The sequence below is a fragment of the Gymnodraco acuticeps genome, unplaced genomic scaffold, assembly GCF_902827175.1.
Source record: "Gymnodraco acuticeps unplaced genomic scaffold, fGymAcu1.1, whole genome shotgun sequence".
NCBI classification, from domain to species: Eukaryota; Metazoa; Chordata; class Actinopteri; order Perciformes; family Bathydraconidae; genus Gymnodraco; species Gymnodraco acuticeps.
Window position 1 is genome coordinate 781,978 of NW_022992149.1, and position 20,252 is coordinate 802,229.

Below are 20,252 nucleotides of genomic sequence, written 5' to 3' on the forward strand. Positions count from 1 at the left end.
CTGTGAACATATGTTTGCTACTGGTTTGTGTGACCATGCATTGATGCATTTTTACCCCCTGTCTTTTTTTCTTTTCTTTTTTTACAAATGTGCAATAGGACCTTCCCCAGGTATGTGTGGCCATGTGTTTATGCACCAATGTGTTTTTTGTAAATATGTGCTCTTCTGTGAGTGTGTGTCTTTCCCTTCACAGGTTGGTCATCTTCTATTCTCTCTATTCTCTCCACTCGGCGCTTCCTCATGGAGCTAGGTGCGTATCATTGGATCATGCTGCCTGCCACACTGTCCAATCGCATCTAGAGAGAGGCAGAGAGAGAGAGAGAGAGAGAGAGAGAGAGAAGGAGAGAGAGAGAGGAGAGAGAGAGGAGAGGATGGAGAGAGGAGAGAGAGAGAGAGATGAGGAGAGAGAGAGGAGAGAGAGAGAGAGAGAGAGAGAGAGAGAGAGAGATGGGGGAGGGAGGAGAAAGAAAGGAAGAGAGGGAGATTGATCATTTGAACGTCCTGGGCCTTGCAATCCTTGGAGTAACACTTACATTAATACTAGACCCAAAACGTATTTTATTTTAAATTCCACCCTTTCCCGGACTGAAGGCTTGAGTTTTTTCGCTTGTTTTCTTTTTTTGGGTTATTCCCACCCAGGAGACGTATCATCGCCACCAGCAGCAGCAATAGCGGCAGCAGCAGCAGAGGGATATCTCCCAATATCCCATCCCGGGCACGTCGGATAAGCTGCAGCAGCGAAAAACACGAGGTGAATATTGCGGTGGATGAGGACAAAAACATGGTCCGTGGAATTTCACAACTCTCATCCTGGCTGGGTACGTTACATCCTGCATTTTGTCATTTGATTTTTTTTTTACTGCAGCGCGGATGCAGGTTGAGGTTTTGCATTTGAGTGTGTGTGCGTATGTGTGTGTTTTGCCGTAGTAAGCTTCAGCGCCGATATACATTTATTCAGGACATGCTACGATACAAGCAGGCATTTTATTTTCGACACCTTTCGCTTATGTATTCCCTGCCTCTTTCCTTCCTTTATTGATAATTAGAATTAGAATGCAGCGCGGCTTTTATCTGTTTTTCCTCTTGTAAAAGCATACAAGGGGAGGGTGGCAGGCGCGTTTGCCTTGATAAATGGAGCGTTATTCATCAGCGTGTGTGTGATCACCACTGGAATGTTAACTAGCACCTTGGACAGCCGACACCAATACAATCTAACATGGGAGGAGCGATAGCACTGATCACTTTGACACTGTAATATCTTTGATGCTTAGTACGGACGTGTGTGTGTGATTACACGGAAATTGATGTTGCTCTATGTGCGCGCGCGTGTGTATGTTAATATTCTGCCCTAAGGCCAACAGAGAGATAGCAGTGTGGGCTGGGGAGCAGCTGTGTGTGTGTGTCCTGTGTGTTGTGGTTCAATCTGTGTGTGTGTGTGTGTTTGAAAAAACCCAAAGAAAGATAGTGTGAGCATGTAGAGATTGAGAAAGTGTGCGTGAGCATCTTTGGAAAACAGGAAAGCCTGTGTGTGTATTTTCAAGGGACATAAAGTAGGGGTATGTGCTTGCATATGTGGGTGATGGAGAGCAAAGTGTGTGTGCATGCTTGTGTGTGTGTGTGAGTGGTGTGTGTGAGAGGGAGAGAGATAGAGTCTCACAGGCTTTCTACCTTATGCTACATGCAGGTCAGGAGCCCTTTGGTGTATTCAGGGTTTAATTAAGCATATGACGTGACTCTCCATCCCCCACCACGAACCCAGTCCTGTGATCTGTGAAACATTGTGTAGTGAGGATGTGACATATGTCTGCAGCTCATACCGGATACACGCACACATGCACTCACAAGTACACATATGCCCTGTGCGACACAGCAGCCCTGACAGTCTGACACCGAGTTAAGCTGAGCGGACAACATCTCGTTTGCCCTATCTATCGCTCTCATGTCTATTTTTAACGTGAATAGCAGCGAGGTAGCACAGCCTTTTTATTTTTTTATTTGATGTGTAAGTTTGCTGTGTGTGTGTGTGACATTTAACTAGTTGACACTGTGATTATTCTAATGAAGACTAATTAAATCGTTCTCTCCTTCTCTTTCCATTTGTCTGCCTCTCTGTCTCTTCTCCAGGAGGCAGTTTGGGCTTGTTATGGGGGTGACCGGAAGGAGAGGGTGACAGAAGAACAGTGATGCTACTGTTTACATAACGAGAGACTCACACGCACGCACATACACACACAAGCGCACACATGCTCAAATCGCCAGTCCAAGGCATACACACTCGCTTAAACACTTCCACACATACATACACACACACAAATATTCAAGGGACTCGCTGACTGAGTCACCGCACACTCAGAGGCAAAGAATCACTGACTCACAAACAGGACCAAAAACACACACACAAAAGGAAAAGGTTGTTTGCAAGAGCCTGGATTGCTTGTTGTGTGTGCTATGGGCCAAGCTGAGCAGCAGCTGTGTGTGAGTGGTGGATACCTCTGAAGGGTCAACACAGCCTTGGTCTTCTCCGTCTCGGTGGTTGTTCCGGCTCCCTTCCCATCCGGTATCCCTAAACACATCATCATGTCCGAGCAGAGGACCAGGAGGACTCCTTCTCCCCCGTCTCCTCTTCTGTCCTTTTTATCCCCGTTTGGATTTGTATCCCTCCTCCTTTCCCTCTGCCTCAGCATTAGCCTCTTTTCGGCTTCTTCATGGGCGCAGCAGACTGTGCCTGTCATCTCTACGGTGCAGGGCCGCATCCGAGGCATGCTGACCCCTCTGCCCTCCGACCTCCTGGGGCCTGTCATCCAGTACCTGGGGGTGCCATACGCAAGGCCTCCAACTGGTGACCGACGCTTTCAGGCACCCGAGCCTCCTTTGCCATGGCCAGGAATACGAAATGTGACTCAGTTTGCCCCCGTGTGCCCGCAGTCACTGGATGAGAGGAGCATGCTGGGGGATATGATGCCTTCCTGGCTCACGGCTAACCTGGATATAGCAGCGACATACCTCACTCACCAGAGTGAGGATTGTCTCTACCTAAATATCTACGTGCCCACTGAGGAAGGTGAGTAACTAAAAGATGTGCCCTGACTTTCTTGAGGCAACTGTGAATAAATAACCATGCATGGTTAGAATTAACTCTGTGACATTTGATTAAACATGGTAAAAATATGTCGGGGCACAGGTATGCCATCGTCAAATAAATAAAGTTTTCTTTTTAAAAGTGAAGCCCTGTCCCCTCCACCCCCCTTATTCACGCCTCTGGTTGAACCAACACTTAATATGCAGACACCTGCTTCAGTCGCCAAGAGGTTTACGCCTTTACTTGTGGAGGAAAGTGGGAAGGACACAGGCTCACTCATGCATACATATTGGTTCATACACATGCATGTGACCCTGCACACACACACACACACACACACACACACACACACACACACACACACACACACACACACACACACACACACACACACACACACACACACACACACACCACACACACACACATCACACACCCACACACACACACACACAGCACACACACACACACACACACACACACACACACACACACACACACACACACACACACACACACACACACACACACACACACACGATGGAAAGCATGAACACTCCCGCAGCCTCAATTTATATCCACCCGCTGAGAAATGAACGTAGGGAGATATGAAGCATAGGGAAGCAAAGGAGCCACAGACTGTTCCTGCTTTTGTATGTATAAACCCAGCAACCGATTAAAGGCTGATATGCATACAAATGGACAGGTGGACGGTCAGTTAGACACACACAGTAGATATGAATATTTATTTAAAAAAATGAACCTGGACAGAATGCAGGCAGAAGGAAGGTGGGCTGATCTGTTCCTACACTCACGTTATCTATCTATCTATCTATCTATCTATCTATCTATCTATCTATCTATCTATCTATCTATCTATCTATCTATCTATCTATCTATCTATCTATCTATCTATCTATCTATCTATCTATCTATCTATCTATCCATCTATCCATCTATCCATCTATCCATCTATCTATCTATCTATCTATCTATCTATCTATCTATCTATCTATCTATCTATCTATCTATCTATCTATTCTATCTATCTATCTATCTATCTATCTATCTATCTATCTATCCATCTATCCATATCCATCTATCCATCTATCCATCTATCTATCTATCTATCTATCTATCTATCTATCTATCTATCTATCTATCTATCTATCTATCTATCTATCTATCTATCTATCTATCCATCTATCCATCTATCTTCTTTCTTTCCTTTTCTCTCTTTTCTCAGATATCCATGAGGAGGGGGGTCAGCGGCCGGTGATGGTTTACGTCCACGGGGGCTCGTACACAGAAGGCACCGGCAACATGATGGATGGCAGCGTACTGGCAAGCTACGGGAACGTCATTGTCATAACCCTCAACTATCGCCTAGGAGTACTAGGTACAATTATATATCTTCTATATCTAATATATAATCTCTATCTGTGTTTGAACACCCCAGCGGTTTATGGTAATATGACTGTATATGCTTTTAGTACCTGTTAAGGCATGCCTCTGGATTCTATATTCAGGTAATTTTTCATTCTATTGAGTTATTCTGTAACAGACAGTTGACAACCAATGAATACTGATAGTATGCCTTGGATGCCTTTTGGGTACATGCAATCAGGAAGCAATCCATAGTTAGTCAATGCACATTTAAAAATGTCTGTATTTGTGCCTCAACACCCCGCTCGCCCTGCAATTACTGGCAAGGTGCCCTGGGTATTCTGATAACATCACTGCGGGATCATGCACATACTGTATAGTAATTTATTTTACATTGGGGTCTAGGCTTATGCCCGTATAATGGATAATCGTTGTAAATGCAGTGCACACATCTGTGTTGCATTGGAAATCTGAAAAAAGTACATAGTTAGAAGATGTAGAAGCTAAAAGGGAGATGGAGCTTTGCAGGTTTAGTCTATGACAATAGTCAATAATAGATCTCAATCTCAAATACTGATTTATGATCACATATGAGTGAATAATGTTTTCATATATAAACACTCTCAGTAAGGCAATTTTAACTAAGCTTTATTTTTATCTTGCTATGTGTCTTTTATTGAATGACATACGTATTTATGATGAGCTATACATAATTAGAGTAAGCAATGTAAGGCTTTTCCTTTTAACCAAGGATCTACACACCGTTGTTCCTCACTTTTAATTTCATAACCTCTTTACATTTACATTGTATACACCATCTGGATTGTTTAATCCTTCAGCGAGCTATGAAATGTGAAGACCATTAATGAGTTGTTTTCACTCAGTGCCTTTTTGAAATGGAAACATGTTCAGTGTGTGGAAATAAACCCCCTAAAGCCATCTTTTCCCCCACTACTAGCATTGACTCAAATCTGATCCTTTTTACCTCCATGACGCCCGACTCAATGCTCTCTGAATAGAGAAAATCTGATTCCCTGTGGTTCTTCTAATTTTAGACGGCTCAGCACAGGCTGAATATCTTTTGCAGCTGTAATTATGAAAATGTAAAAGGCTGAGAAGGGCCACAGGAGGGTTAAAATTATACATTGAAAGCATCCTCTACTGTAATACACTGAGTATAGAGTCGTTTGTGTGAGCAAAGCATTGCTTCATTTTGATAAAAGTCATATCATGCGATCGGCTGGGTTAAATTATGCCCCCACTCTCATTAGGAGTTGCACACTCTTTAATAATTCATATGAAAAGTTTAATTAAAAATGTGCCAGCAGGTTAATAAACTGTGTGCATTGAGTATATTTTGATTTAGCTATTCAGCAATATTTAAAATGATTGAACTCATATGGAATATATATTAAAAGAAAGTAACATGAAACATGTATTAGAATAAGGCTTTTAATAAATATGTATTAAGATGTATTAATCAAAAGGCTCTGCTATAAGAGAGTAACAGTAAAGGAAGAATTCTTGATTGTACTGCTCTTTATCTTAAGCATTTAGTGCACTTATTCACTTTTATTGATTTATTTACTCAATGTGTATGCATATTTGGCATATTTTATTGATCATGTAATGTCATAATGTACGAGAAATCAAACCACTTCTAGATTGTCCTTAAACGATTAAAAATCGTTTTTCAAAATGGAGGTGAGTAGAATTGGATTATGTTAAAAGGTTCGACAAAAAAATTGATATAGTTTATAACTGTGCTGCCTTTTCTGTCTTTTAGAAGCATTCACGGCTTTCATTAGAAATTGATTTTACATGATGGCATAAATCTGCATCTGCTTGGTGGGTGAAAAAGCTATTTAATTCTGACCTTGGGGATGCAAGTAGTCTCTAATCACCATATCAAGTTTTCTGTCTTCATTTCCATCCTCTGTGTTGTCTCCACCTCGAAAATGATCATCACCGCCATCACCATCACCATCCCTCATCACAAGTGTCTTCATTTTTCTCTTCTTCTTCTTCATCATTGTCTTCATAAGTTGGATGCATAAGGTGAGCCCAGATTGCAAAAGTAATGTACAGTTAGACATGTTTTCCCTAATTGTACTGTAATAAGAAAATAAACACATATAGTATATATAGGGTCTTTCTGAAAGCGTTATTATGGTCAAATTAATATAATTTCCTCATAATGTCCTATTAGCATGAGAGACATTTCTGACAAATTGCTCATAAGTGATGAATGCATTTCTTTTTGCCTTTCTTGCTCATTATACTCCTACAGTTTATGTTATGGCCAGCCTGAGGTTCAGGGAAATTAGCTTCTGCAGTAATGAGATATACTGGAGTGGAGTGAGCCTTTAGGATCCTTTGTGTTTACCTAACACCGTCAGCAGTAATGGGAATAAGGGATTGCTGTGTCTGTTACTGCATGTGTGTGTAGATTCTGTCTGTGTGTAAGTTGATTTTCACTCGCATGAATATGGATGTGCCTTGTTGAATTAATCCAATTTTCGAGGTATTTCAGGGAGGCATATCATTTTTCATTAATATCCCTTCTCTTCATGATAAACCAAGACTCATGCATAATTGATTTTAACAGTGGGAATGCCATGAAGTGGGATCACATCCATGTGTGCTTCTGTGCGTTTAAAAAACTTCAAAGAAACAGCATGAAAAACCTTTTTTGATGGACTTATTTTATATATAGTTGCTCACAGCCCATATTTAGCTCAGATTTCAGGCAAGTCTCTAAACGTCAGTAGTATAAGTATGTAATTACATCTCACTCTGTCTGCCTGTAGGATTTCTGAGTACAGGTGACCAGGCAGCGAAAGGGAATTACGGCTTGCTGGATCAGATCCAGGCTCTGCGCTGGGTGAAGGAGAACATTGCAGCCTTCGGAGGAGACCCCGGTAGAGTCACTGTGTTCGGATCGGGGGCCGGGGCCTCCTGCGTCAGCCTTCTCACCTTGTCTCACTACTCTGAGGGTAAGGAAGGGCCAGAATCCCTGCTTAACCTTTATTCTGTGTAATATATGCAGAACAGTGGAAAGGTTAGAAATGCACAAAGAATATAGTCAGATAGGCAGTTGTGCAGCTATAATGGTTGGCAGGTATGTGTGGGCTGTGAAAGCTAAGACACTCATGCTTATGACACCTTTCATGGTCTCCAGTGGACCGATGCAGCTTTCATTTACTGGTATAAATGCCTGAATAAGCCTTTGAGTTCTCTGAATAAAACAGCTTGCCTCTGACTCATATTGCTAAGAGCTGTATTCTTTCAAACTGTTAAAGGAACCTGATGCTCTAAACATGACCGGTCATACTTTTGAATAATGCATGTCAGTGTGTTTTTGCTTTGGAAATGCTAGTTCTGCATCTGATCATGTATGCAAATGTGTTGTGCAATCATGTGGATGCTTTCATCCATGTGTGTGAATGTAGCATAAATGTATACATGTGTGTGCCTGTGTTTATATTCTTTCCACACCCTTATTTGTATTGATGTATTTGTGTTCATGTGTATCTCAGATCTGTTCCACAGAGCCATCATCCAGAGCGGCAGTGCTTTAGCCAGTTGGGCTGTCAACTACCAGCCCAGCAAGTATGCCCGGCAGCTCGGCGAGAGGGTGGGCTGCGGCATCGACGACAGCACCCAGTTGGTTGCCTGCCTCCAGGGCCGGAGTTACCGAGAACTTGTGGAGCAGAGCGTAACGCCGGCCAAATATCACACGGCTTTTGCCCCGGTGATTGATGGTGATGTCATACCTGATGATCCCCAGATTCTGATGGAGCAGGGAGAGTTTTTGAACTACGACGTTATGCTGGGGGTTAACCAGGGCGAGGGCGTGAAGTTTGTGGAGGGCATTGTGGATTCAGAGGACGGTGTCACGGCTGAGGACTTTGACTTTGCAGTGTCAGACTTTGTGGACAGTTTGTATGGATACCCAGAAGGCCGGGATACGCTGAGAGAGAGCATAAGGTGAGTGAGTCTGTCAATGAGTGTTTTAAAGGAGTGGTTTGACATTTAGGGAAATACGCTTGTTGGCTTTGGCCAAAGTTAGATGAGAACAGTGATACCTCTCTCATCTGTGTGTTCTTTAATATGAACCTACAGTTATTAGATGGTTAGTTTTTCTTAGCCCTTAGACTGGAAACAGCTACCCTCTCTCTGAAAAATATACCAAGAGCTCTAAATCTCATTAATTAAAAACCAAACTGTAAAATAGACAATTTGTGGTTTTACGGGGGGTTATGTGTTGGAGTAATTCTCGGCTGTGACATTGAATCTTGTCGCCACTTTGCCAGGCAACCAGCAGAGACCTGCCAATAAATAGTCAAAGCACTTCCATCCTTAACTTTCCCTTTTTATACTTATTTTTGCGCATGGATTGATCATAAGCCATATATCTTGTTAATAAATTAGCTTTAATGATGTTGGTAGGTAGAGCTTTACAACTCTTGATGGAGCCAGGCTAGTTGTTTCTGCTGGTTTCCTGTTTTCTCATCTAACTCTTGGCAGGAAAGTGTATTTCCCAGATGTTCAAACAAGCCCATAAATGGACAGGGTGTATTTGTTAATGTACATGCACAGTATAAAGTGTAATTAATGTATGATACATTTTAGTTTGTAGATTGGTTGATAGATAATTTGACATGTATCCACTAAAGGTTCATGTACACGGACTGGGCGGACCGTGACAATGCAGAAACCAGGCGGAAGACGCTGGTAGCTTTATTCACGGACCACCAATGGGTGGCGCCAGCAATCGCCACAGCTGACCTCCACGCCCAGTATGGATCCCCTACATACTTCTACTCCTTTTACCACCACTGCCAGAGTGACGCCACGCCGCCTTGGGCTGACTCCGCCCATGGTGACGAGGTAAGCTGATTGTCACAGTGTTGTATTGCTTATGAGTGACAGTTGCTGTTGTAGTGTTTGTAAGTCGAGAGATAAATAATGATGATAGACATCAAGGAAAAAAGTCAGGATAGGACATTTTGTTTCAGAGGCAAAGATGAAAGTGATTAGTCTCAAAGATTTTCAGAATATGAATGTGATGAATAAGGAGCTCTTGTTAAAATTCCCTGTGAAGTGCTGCTTCATATTGATTTGTTCAAAGTACTTCATAAAAAGAATCAAACGCTCGTCTGGAGCATAAAATATATGAGATATTTTTGGGATTTATTTCCCTGCATGGCTAATTTACAAGCTGCCGATATTTACCACTGTGATAATTACAGTGTATTACAGTTATCCTTTCTTCTGTTCTTTGCAGCAAAGTGCTTTTGATCTACAATGTTGTAGGTGTGGTCTATTACAATGAATGTGTATTTGCTGTTTGTGGGGCTAGATTTGAGTCCAGATTATGGTGGGGTATTTATCAAAATGATTTAGTGATTTTAGGTTCTCTGCATTTACAAATATTTTGTCTTCATTTGGATGACGTTAAAGTCTGTCGTGATAGAAACATTTTTACTTTCAAGAGAATGAATGTGATCTGTACGCCTACAGTGCCCTATAATAAATGGTTTCTGTTTGTCTGTGCAGGTGCCCTATGTGTTCGGTGTGCCCATGGTGGGACCCACTGATCTGTTCAACTGTAACTTCTCCAAGAACGACGTGATGCTGAGCGCTGTTGTCATGACTTACTGGACCAACTTTGCCAAGACTGGGTGAGCTATTAAAATGTTCTCTGATGTGAGATATTGATTTCAGTTGAAAAATCCCACTGAGACGAGTTTTTATTTCCTTTTGTCAAACTAAACTATATAAAGACCATCAAGAAAATAGGACCAGACAAAGGTATTTCATTGCATAGCATATTTTATCACAAGAAGAAAGAATATCATGATAAGACATTAAAGCCCATCTTAAATGTAATCACATTTTTAAAAGCAAGAGAGTATGCCCAGCTGTCAATAGGAAATCATGCTTTCATCTTGGACGCTCTGAAGAGACAAGGTTTTGGCAACACAGAGTGTCGATGCTGTAACTGTGGAAAGCCCAGTCATTTTTACAGGAACAAATATCTTCCAAGCTCAAAATAAGACAGCCAAATCTCAGCTCTGCAGTGTCATCAAGACAAACAGCCTCTTGAATAGGTTTCATCCATGTTTAATTTGGACTGATTGATAGTTAGCTTGTACATGGAGTGGAGCTATCTGGCAGGGTTCACACAACAAGGAGAAAATAACAACTTTGATTATCATTAAGCAAATGTATTTCCTACAAATGATGTTCATATTGAATAGGAAAGTGCATTGTAGGAATTGAGTGCAGAAGACAGAATAGCCTGAATCCCTTTCTCTGTCAAACTTTTCCATCAAGATAAGTAACAATTTAACAGTATAGAAACAAAGTTTTCATTTGGAGTGATGCTGAGATTTAATGAGAAGAACACCTGCGTCTCAGAGCAACACAAATAATGAGCTCACAGGCAAAGGATATGTTATTATAATGCATTTTCCTTCAAAAGGTCTGTGATGTCTGGCGAGACGACAGTACTTAAAGATACAATCATTAAAGCACCGCTGCAGACTAATTTTGGCAGAGCGTGCACAAAGGTTCTTTGTCAAGTCACATTTTTGACAGGACTTTTCTTCTTTGGGCGTTGGTGAAGAAAGTTAAAAGCCTTTGCTATATCGAAAAGGTCCTTGAAGAAAGCCAAGGTAATGTCCTGAAAGAAGAACGAGAGATTGGCCTTTCCTCTCATCTCGTCCGTCTCTCTTCTCTTCTCTTTTCTTTTCTTCTCTTCTTTAATCTTCCCTAATTCAGTCATTTACGGCAGATACGGATAGTATATTCAATATGTTAAATACAAATTTAAAATGATCTGCCAGTGGCTAAAAAAGCTTCTAGAGATCCAATTGATTACATTGAAAGTGAATGATCTGCCAGTAGCAACGAATACCACAGTTGTAGAACGTATCCACGTTTAAAGTCTTAAAATCCTGACAGTCCACACTGATAAGAGAACCTTTTATCTCTCCACTCTGACATGATATACAAGATAAAGGTAATTGTTGAGGATGGACCCTCTTTCTGCAGAGCTGGAAGTGAGTAATTACCAGTAATTAATCCAATCGAGGCTCACTCCGCTGAGACCTCTTCAGATTTACAGAGACATCTGCAGTCTAGACCTTGATCTAAATCACCATAGAGCCTTGCTATCTCACAACACACAACATTAGGACAGTGCCTGTACATATTGTGAGTCTGGTCATTAACGCAGGTGCATTCAGGCAATCGCATTGCATCAAGTTAGCATTTTCTAGCCCATGTTCAGTGTTGTCATTACCACCCCAGAGAACTGCCGAGAAAAATCACCAAGAAGGGTTGATAAGATTTCCATGCACACTGCAATTATCTACGGGAAAATCTCTCTGAAGAACGATTTCACTCGGCTGAGAGTGCCTCGGATGGTGATGGAACTCTGCGACAGATCAATTTAACGCAGGGTGTGATGCTCCCTCATGTATATTTTCGAAGCTTCTGTGTAGGCGTTTAAATCCTCAGGCGGTGTGCGAGTGTGCCGGTAGGTCTTTACGCTACCTGTCTTTTTGTGCTGTTCATAAGGTGCTGATTGACAAGAAAGCACATAGCTTATAACTGGCAACTCTGTGAAATTGTGCTGCTTTTTCATTTATCTCATTTTCGCTGCTGACACAAATAAGTCGGTAAATTGTCAAATGAATGCCTGTCAGCATGCATGTATCAGAGAGATTTTTCAAGATGTATTCACTATGCAACAGACACATTCATCTTTAATAACGATATCTGCCAGTTTTCAGAGAGGCAAATATCCATACAGTTCCAACCGCAGAGTTTGATCTGTGCATTTACTGAAATGTTTTGCACGAAGCATGTAGAGTGGACACAAATCAATGATCTGCAACAGAGTCACCTTTGAGCTATGTATACAGGCAAACACAACTTGTTTTCCGTTGGGCAAGTATTCATTGCCACTGGTTTGTCTTGTGTAACGTTGATATTGATTTAGAAACGTGTGCCAGTGCTAAGGAAACCATTGGGCAGCATGGGAGAAACTCACACTCCCCCAGACGATGCTAGCCAGCTGAGAAAAAGTCTTCAGCAGCTCTGTTAGGAGTCTCTGACATTTGAAAAACTGAAAGGCATTACATATTGGAATGTTGAATATTGCACTAAAAGCCTTTATTTAAAAAAATGACCCTTGGATATAAATGTGTGGGAAAAACCTCTGTTGGTTGCATTTCATTATGGTTGATTTATACTTTTAAAATTGTACTGTTATTACTGTTAGGTTGGTCTAAGATTTGGGTGATTTGATTTTTAAATTGGGTTTTATTTTGCTATTGCTGTGCTACTCATTCTTTTATATGTGTGTTTGGTTACAGCAATTTGTATATTTCAGAGGAGATTAAAAGCAGTGTCTTGACTAACACAAGTTAGACCTTCTTTTAACCTTCTATTTATATGCAAGACCCTCACCTGACCACCAACCCATCTCAATGTGATTAAATAACTAATTATGCTTCATACCTTTCCAGTGACCCAAACCAGCCGGTTCCTCAAGACACCAAGTTCATCCACACTAAACCCAACCGCTTTGAAGAAGTGGCCTGGTCTAAGTACACCCCTAAAGAGCAGCTGTACCTCCACATTGGCCTGAAGCCCCGTGTCAGAGACCACTACCGTGCCACCAAAATCTCCTTTTGGCTCCAGCTGGTCCCTCACCTACATCATGTCAATGAACTCCTCCAATCGGTTTCCTCCTTCACGCACAGTCCCTCTCCACAGGATGACACTCCTTATTCTTACACTAAGCGTCTTGCCAAAGCTTGGCCGCCGGGCAGTACACGTCATCCAGGTTCACAGGCAGGAACTCCACCGCCACCAGAGGCTGCTTTAGGCCAAGGTGGACCGGAAGAAGGGGTCCGTGTCCCGAATGAGGACTACTCAACTGAACTCTCTGTGACGATTGCGGTGGGAGCGTCACTGTTGTTCCTCAACATCCTGGCATTCGCCGCTCTGCTGTACAAGAAGGACAAGAGGCGTCTGGAACATCGTCGTCCACTTCCTCCCCCGAGACGAGATATCACGCCTGCAGACGTCGCCGCCCACCTGCAGGGGGAGGGTCTGATGTCACTACAGGTGAGCCATGTGTTTTTCTCTTTTAATTACGCTTTACGTAATTAAAAGTAGGACTGCAACTAACAATTATTTTCATTATCGATTAATCTTTAATGAATCATTATCGATTATTTTGTTGAATAAAGGATTCACTGTTTGGTCTATAACATTTCAGAAAATCCTAAATAAAAATATCTATCCCATTTTCTCAAAGGTGATGTATTTGAATATCTTGATTTGTCGGACTAATCCCCAAAGATAATTAGTCTCATGTGATTTTTCCAATTTTGAGAGGCTGAAAACAGCATTGCCATGAAAATTACTTTAATGATAAGTCGATTATTAAAATATCTTGCGATTATTTCTCTATCTACTGATTGATTATCCCACTAGTTGTTGCAGCTTTTATTTAAATATATAACGCCTATTGTTAATAATCATGGATATTATTATACCTTTAAGCCAGTAGAGGATTTGTGTTTGGAACTGAATGGACCCCTTTGCTGCCAGCAGAGCACTTCTACAAAACACAGCCTGTCATCGGCAGACATTAGTGTGTGTTTGTGTGTGTATCTGTGAGTGTGTTTTGATGCTTGTGTATGTGTGTGGGCTGTGTCCAATTGCCTGAATTGCTTCCAATTGCCTCCAATTCATCCTCCAACTATTTGGCCTCTTTTGAGCTCAGTTAGTGGCTTTGGAATCTGCCACAGTGAATGCTAAATGTCAGATCCCCTCTAAAGTGCGCAAATACTGGGAACTGGCTTTTGAACCACAGTGATGTAGCTCTGCATTGCAGCTGCTTTTGGAATTCTGTTTTATTATTTTAAATATCTTTGTGTGGCTTTCGTGCACATTAGATCTGACGTGACAAGGAAAAATGAAGACTTGTCTTTTTTCTATTCGAATATTATTATGCACTGCATGCTTGAGTAAATTCATTTTAGAAACAACATGTTGGCCTTGCAGAGGCTAGACATCACCTTGAAATAAAGTCAGTAGTGCTTTGGATGATGATGACAAATAGCATTGGTACGGTTTAATTAGTTTGACTGCCAGATGCTTGATCTGAAACTAATTTGACTGGAGTAATCCTTCAAACTTCAAGAATGTGGACTCTTAATAGATATTTTCATAAATCTGAATGTGTCATAGTGGTGATTTTAAGACATGTAAGCTTACAGAGCGTGATGATTTATTTTGAGATGTGTTTGTTTGATTGAGAGGTGTCTAAGTCAATTACACTAACACATAGATGCAGAGTCGAGGCCATTTTCACCCTTTATACTTTTACATGATTTTCATACACAAACTTAACTTACATTTTTGTCATTTATATTTAGGCTGCATGATAAGGTATTATTAAATATGTTTTTTTGTAGGATACATTTGCATTATCATGATACATAAAAGGAATACAAATAAAAAGAAATACAAATATTGTTATTATGATTTTGGCCTTATCACCTAGCCATAAAAAAATAATGAATAGTAAATAAGTCATAAAATGTTTTATCGAAGATTATGCAGTAACTAATTCACCCTGGGCTTTAGGAAACTGGAATTGCCATTTTTCAAAACTAGTTTCTCTCACTTTATGTATCTTTGTGTCTCCACTGCTTGTACTCCTGTTGTCTAATATAAATATTCGCCCCACCTTTTTAGGTGAAGCAGCTGGAGTGTGATGCTGCGTCAGCAGACGAGAGGAACAACCTTCACCACCATCACACTCTGGACACGCTGGACGCTCTGGACGGCATGGATACCCAGGACATCTACAGCACCCTGGACACTGTGCGCCTCACCTGCCCTCCAGATTACACCCTCACCTTGCGCCGCTCGCCCGACGATGTCCCCCTCATGACCTCTCTGACCCCAGGTTCACTGCCCGTGACTCCTGGGTCACACCCTGTTACCCCGGCGACACCGATGACCCCCATGACGCCTGGATCAGTGGTGGGGATGAGAATGGGGCATCCGCACCAAGGATACACGCATCATAGCCCATACAGTAATACACACTTGCCACACACACACATCTCAACGCATACACACTCCACCACACGTGTATAACCGCCGCAGCAAGATACTTGCACACACAGGGACATAATTACAACACACATACAAACACACACACAAACACATACCCATTAAAACACAGACACGTAAAACAAAAGACTTAAATACCTCTACTAATTACCCTGCAGGATTGTTACAGGTGGAGTGACAGAAAGACATTTTCAGTAACAGGATGAAAAGACAGACAGCTGTGTGTTGCATGTCGGGAAACTCAAGACACTGGATCCCGGGAGATGCAGTTCTATGCATCATTTGCTCATAACCTTGAACGAGACGCGCCAAGACAAGACATCCATCAAATGTCTCAAAACCTGCTTTGGATATTACATCTTCTGCTTTTTCTACACCTGAGGAGGATGAGGAGGAGCGCTGTGGCAAAAGGGTCAGTTATGGATCAGTTTACATCTCCTACTGTACCTGTGCTGCGCAGTGAAGCAGTGCTGGGACTGAGCAGAGCATATGCAGATGCGGAACGGAGCTAAGAAGTACCACACACACAGACTGCTGATGTCAACTTGAACAACCTGTGAAATGTGAATGTAGCATTTTTTTCCATTAAAAGATCAAAGGCCCTATCTGCCAAGGATCAACCTAAGCTGAGGAGAAAATAACAAATTTCAGCAAGAGATGGATGTAAAGACAGACAGACAGGAAGAGGGGATTAAAAAAACAACATTAGCTGAAGGAAAAGTTTGTCAGATGGTGGGAAAGAGATTAAGATTTTATTGAGAGGGATTTAACAGCTGTGAGAGCGAGAAAGAAGTGAGATAGAGTGATATAGAAAACACAGAAATGGAAATGTGCCAAGAGACATAAATTAGCTTCAGAAGATGAAAGGGCCTCTGAAGTTTTGTCAGACTTACTGAAGAATCACTCTAACCAGCTATGTGTTAAACTCTTGTAAATAGAATGGAAAGATACAGACGATATACTATGATTTATAGCATTTACCTGCTCTTGCATTAAAACATGACTTATTTAACCACATTATTGCTTTCATTTCAGATATTACTATATTATTGTATAGGTGTCCTGAAGCAAGGCTGGTGTCTCTCTATCTCACTCACTGTAATATATACACAGTACCTTTATTAAAGGCTATGCACAGTCATTTCAATAATTCTTAAACTGTGTAAACATCTTGATACTCGTTTAGTCGTTGAAGTATAGGACATCTTCACATCATCCTGTCTATTTGTTTGACCATCAGATATTGAGCTAGTACTGTGTAGATAATGCAATATTGGTTTGACGATTGAGCACCAGCCAAAAACCATGACCCTTTGAACCTAATACCTTCCCTTTCCCCTTCTCCCCTTATTCCTTATTAACCTCTTAATTCCTTAGAAATCCAATTTTTTTTTATTTTACTTTAGTTAAATGTGGTGGAGATTCACTGGGGCCAAGTCACATCTCGCCTCCCGAAAAAAAAATAATGCTTTTACTTATTGTTCCTACCCTTTTACACCATGTATTTCTAAGAGTCCCTGCTTAAACGACCTAATGCTGACTGAAACCTTGTTTAAATAGGAATTGTTGAAATTCAAAATCACTCCACAGTCACACAAATTCTGTACAAAAACATGGATCGGTCTCCGACATTTTAAAGCCTGGAGTTTGGTTTACTAGCTGCCAGCATGTTGTCAATTGTTCGGAGATTTGATTTGATTAATTAGGTTGAGCCTCTGGATGATGAGCGCAGCTTTTTGCGATAATTTGACTTGACATTAAAGGCAAACATGCCTCTGAACATACCAGTTTGTAAGTGTAAGCGTAAACAGCTTCTTAATGGTTCCAAATGTGTTGAAATGGCCACCAACACATGAATTAAAAGAAGGGAATTCATCTTTTAAATCCCCCCAACATCTTGAGGAAATAATGATGGATTTTATTTTGGAGAGAGCTTTTTCCTGCTGACTTCACAGTTAATTTTTGAGGGTACTGCTGGTTACTGCTATATGTCATCAGAATAAGATTAGCAGCATTCACAAAATCAATTTCAACCAATTCATAATGGAGAGTATTTGGCAAAGATAGGGAACTGTCATGGGTTCCATAAAAAAAATGAACAATGGCAAATCCCACACCTTGATTCCCCACCAGTAAGTTAACTTAAAGTCCCTTACCTTGATAATGTAACTTTCCTGCTTAATCCTCTTTTCCTGCTCCTTTCCTTACTTACCTTACCCCCATCCACCCTGCACCCCCCCCTCCCAGCCTCATCTGTGCGACTACATGCAGCTTTGTCACAGTGAGGCCTATTTAACCTCCTCTCATCCTAAGTAACTTCTTCATGAGAGATATTAGTTATTTATCAACAGAACACATGAAAAATGAAAGCTGAAAAATCTGTGGATGACAAGCAAAGAACTTTTACAAAATGATATAAAATAACATTTAAAGGATGTTTGATTGACTGAATATTTTTTTCATATGGGTTTATTGACTCAGCGGATGGCTGGATTGTGTCAAGCATAAACATTTCTGCTGCATTTTTGAAAAATAAAAATATCAGTATTTTACAGTTTATGAGCATTTGAAATGTCTTGTATGTCTTAATTCAGAATATAATGGTAGTTTTTAAATACATATAAAGGGGGTGGGGGCTTTGCTAATGCACCCTCTTGTTTTATTAGGAATTAGTACTTACCACAGAATTTGAATTTAAATAGTTCATTTGGTTTTGATAATTGAAAAGTTACAGTGGTAGATTTATATTGATTCCTAAAGAATATCATGTTTTTTTTAAAGGAAAAACATATTTAAGGATTTATATTCCAACCAGAATTTGTAATTTTTAGACCTAATTTTGTGTATTTTGATATAAACTGTTTAGGAAAGTATAGAGGTGTGTGTAGGCAGACTTTTTAAAAATATTTGAACAGAGCCAAGCTAGCTTTTCAGTCTTTATGCTAGGCTAGGCTAATTAGCAGCTCGCTGCCTATTATATTTAACGTCCATACATTACCTGCGTAGTATTGATAGGTATTCCCTAAAATGTAATTCCTCCAGTTTCTATTGCTGTTCATCTATTGTTAAATCTGAGTCTCTAGGATTTAAAAGCAATGTTCCCAAAATGCTATATGGATTATCGTACGCTTTCTCCTTAGTGCATATGTTGTACATTTTCGGAAATCCTTACTGCAGCAAAATGAGGCGATATTATTGTAAATCAACAGCCCCTGCCAGCTGGCGAAGGAGACCCTGTGAGATGTGAAAGAACCAAATTCATGGCTGACTTCCAGACCAGATTGATGTCTCCTACAGTGTGTCCTCGCTCTAATCCCATTAACTAGCTTTGACTGCAGTTAATTTGATTTACGGCCTGCAACACATTAGAAGGCATGAGTTCAAGTCATGATCAGATGTTTTTTTGTTAGATGTCAACATGTGCCGAAAGGGGGCTGAGAAGCCAGTGTACGTTTTTCAGAACCGAAAACTCACGCTAACATTGACATTGACATTTCAATTTGACATTTGACGAACAACAGCCTATATGATGGACTACTTTTTACTAAATTAAAAGACCATTGGACACAGTAACACATTCTTCCACAGTTTAATGGAACATCTCATATTTCTGTCTTGGATTTCTCTTGAACGGCACCAACATGATTGAGGTTATTTCAACAGGATATGTTTAAGAGGTGGGGAAGTTTATCTGCCAAGTGCAGCCAAGAAGTAATGTGTGTTGCAGGATATGGTGGGGATTGGAACATTTTCACAGATACCTGACTAATATTTAAAAGATTAATGTGAAGCATCTGGAGACTATTTAAAAGTAATAATTGGCAGTATTTTATAACTGCTAAATCTCAAGCAATAATTTAATAATTGAGTCTCAGCTAATCTAATACTTCAATGCTGTTTTCACAATGTTCCAAAGTTAATCTTCATCACAGAGCTCACGCATCACGTGTGATATGCTGTAAACATGCTCAGTGAGTCTAAATCCAGTTTTTGTGACGATGTTTATTCTGACAAATTGCCTGTCTTGTCCTGTAGCTTACATGTCCAATGGAAGGGACATTTGCTCGAAGCAGAAACAGAGCAATGAGTCACTCACGACACCCTCTAATCTAATGGGATGTTTAGCCACTTGGTTTAATAACGACTGAACATAGAAATGGTTTAAATAAGACGGAGAGTCTACAGCCAGGTCAGGGGCCCTGAGATGCTGCATTTAAGCACAGTAATGCTTTGAGTTAAATGCTCACAATTGTTATCATGACAATGCTAAACTGCTAATGTTTTACAGTTTTAATGTTTATTGTGCTCACCATCTTGGTTTAGCTTTTTAGCATAAACTCATTAATCAGTAGATACCTCGCTGTCAAGGGCTTTGGTTATAAGACAAAGTATTGGAACAAAATGAAATTATAAATAATTATGGGACCAAATGAAAAGTCTGCAGGTCACCAAAGTTATTACATTTCATCCTTTTGGGGCCATGAATCTTTGTCTTCATTTCTTTTTATTGCCACTCATAGAGCCAAGCTGCTGGCTCTGCTAAAAAAATAAATTATTGTACAGTGTTATTCCAGTACAGAATATGATTAAATGGTGTCCGATAGACATAAAAGAC

At 40.6% G+C, this 20,252-nt stretch overlaps 1 protein-coding gene across 2 annotated transcripts; it reads left to right on the forward strand.

Moving 5' to 3' along the window:
* Positions 1-440: 440 nt before the first annotated feature.
* Positions 441-18,194, forward strand: LOC117538381 (neuroligin-4, X-linked-like). Of its 2 annotated transcripts, none has more exons than XM_034204020.1 (9): positions 441-818; positions 2,125-3,061; positions 4,326-4,478; positions 7,276-7,461; positions 8,005-8,455; positions 9,145-9,358; positions 10,028-10,152; positions 13,009-13,612; positions 15,254-18,194. In XM_034204020.1, the coding sequence occupies exons 2-9, from the start codon at positions 2,578-2,580 to the stop codon at positions 15,659-15,661; spliced, it is 2,625 nt and encodes an 874-aa protein (XP_034059911.1). In that variant the 5' UTR covers positions 441-818; positions 2,125-2,577; the 3' UTR covers positions 15,662-18,194. The 2 variants fall into 2 exon arrangements, with proteins under 2 accessions (XP_034059911.1, XP_034059912.1); XM_034204021.1 differs by having other exon boundaries at positions 441-751; positions 15,254-15,661.
* The last annotated feature ends 2,058 nt before the right edge of the window (positions 18,195-20,252 follow it).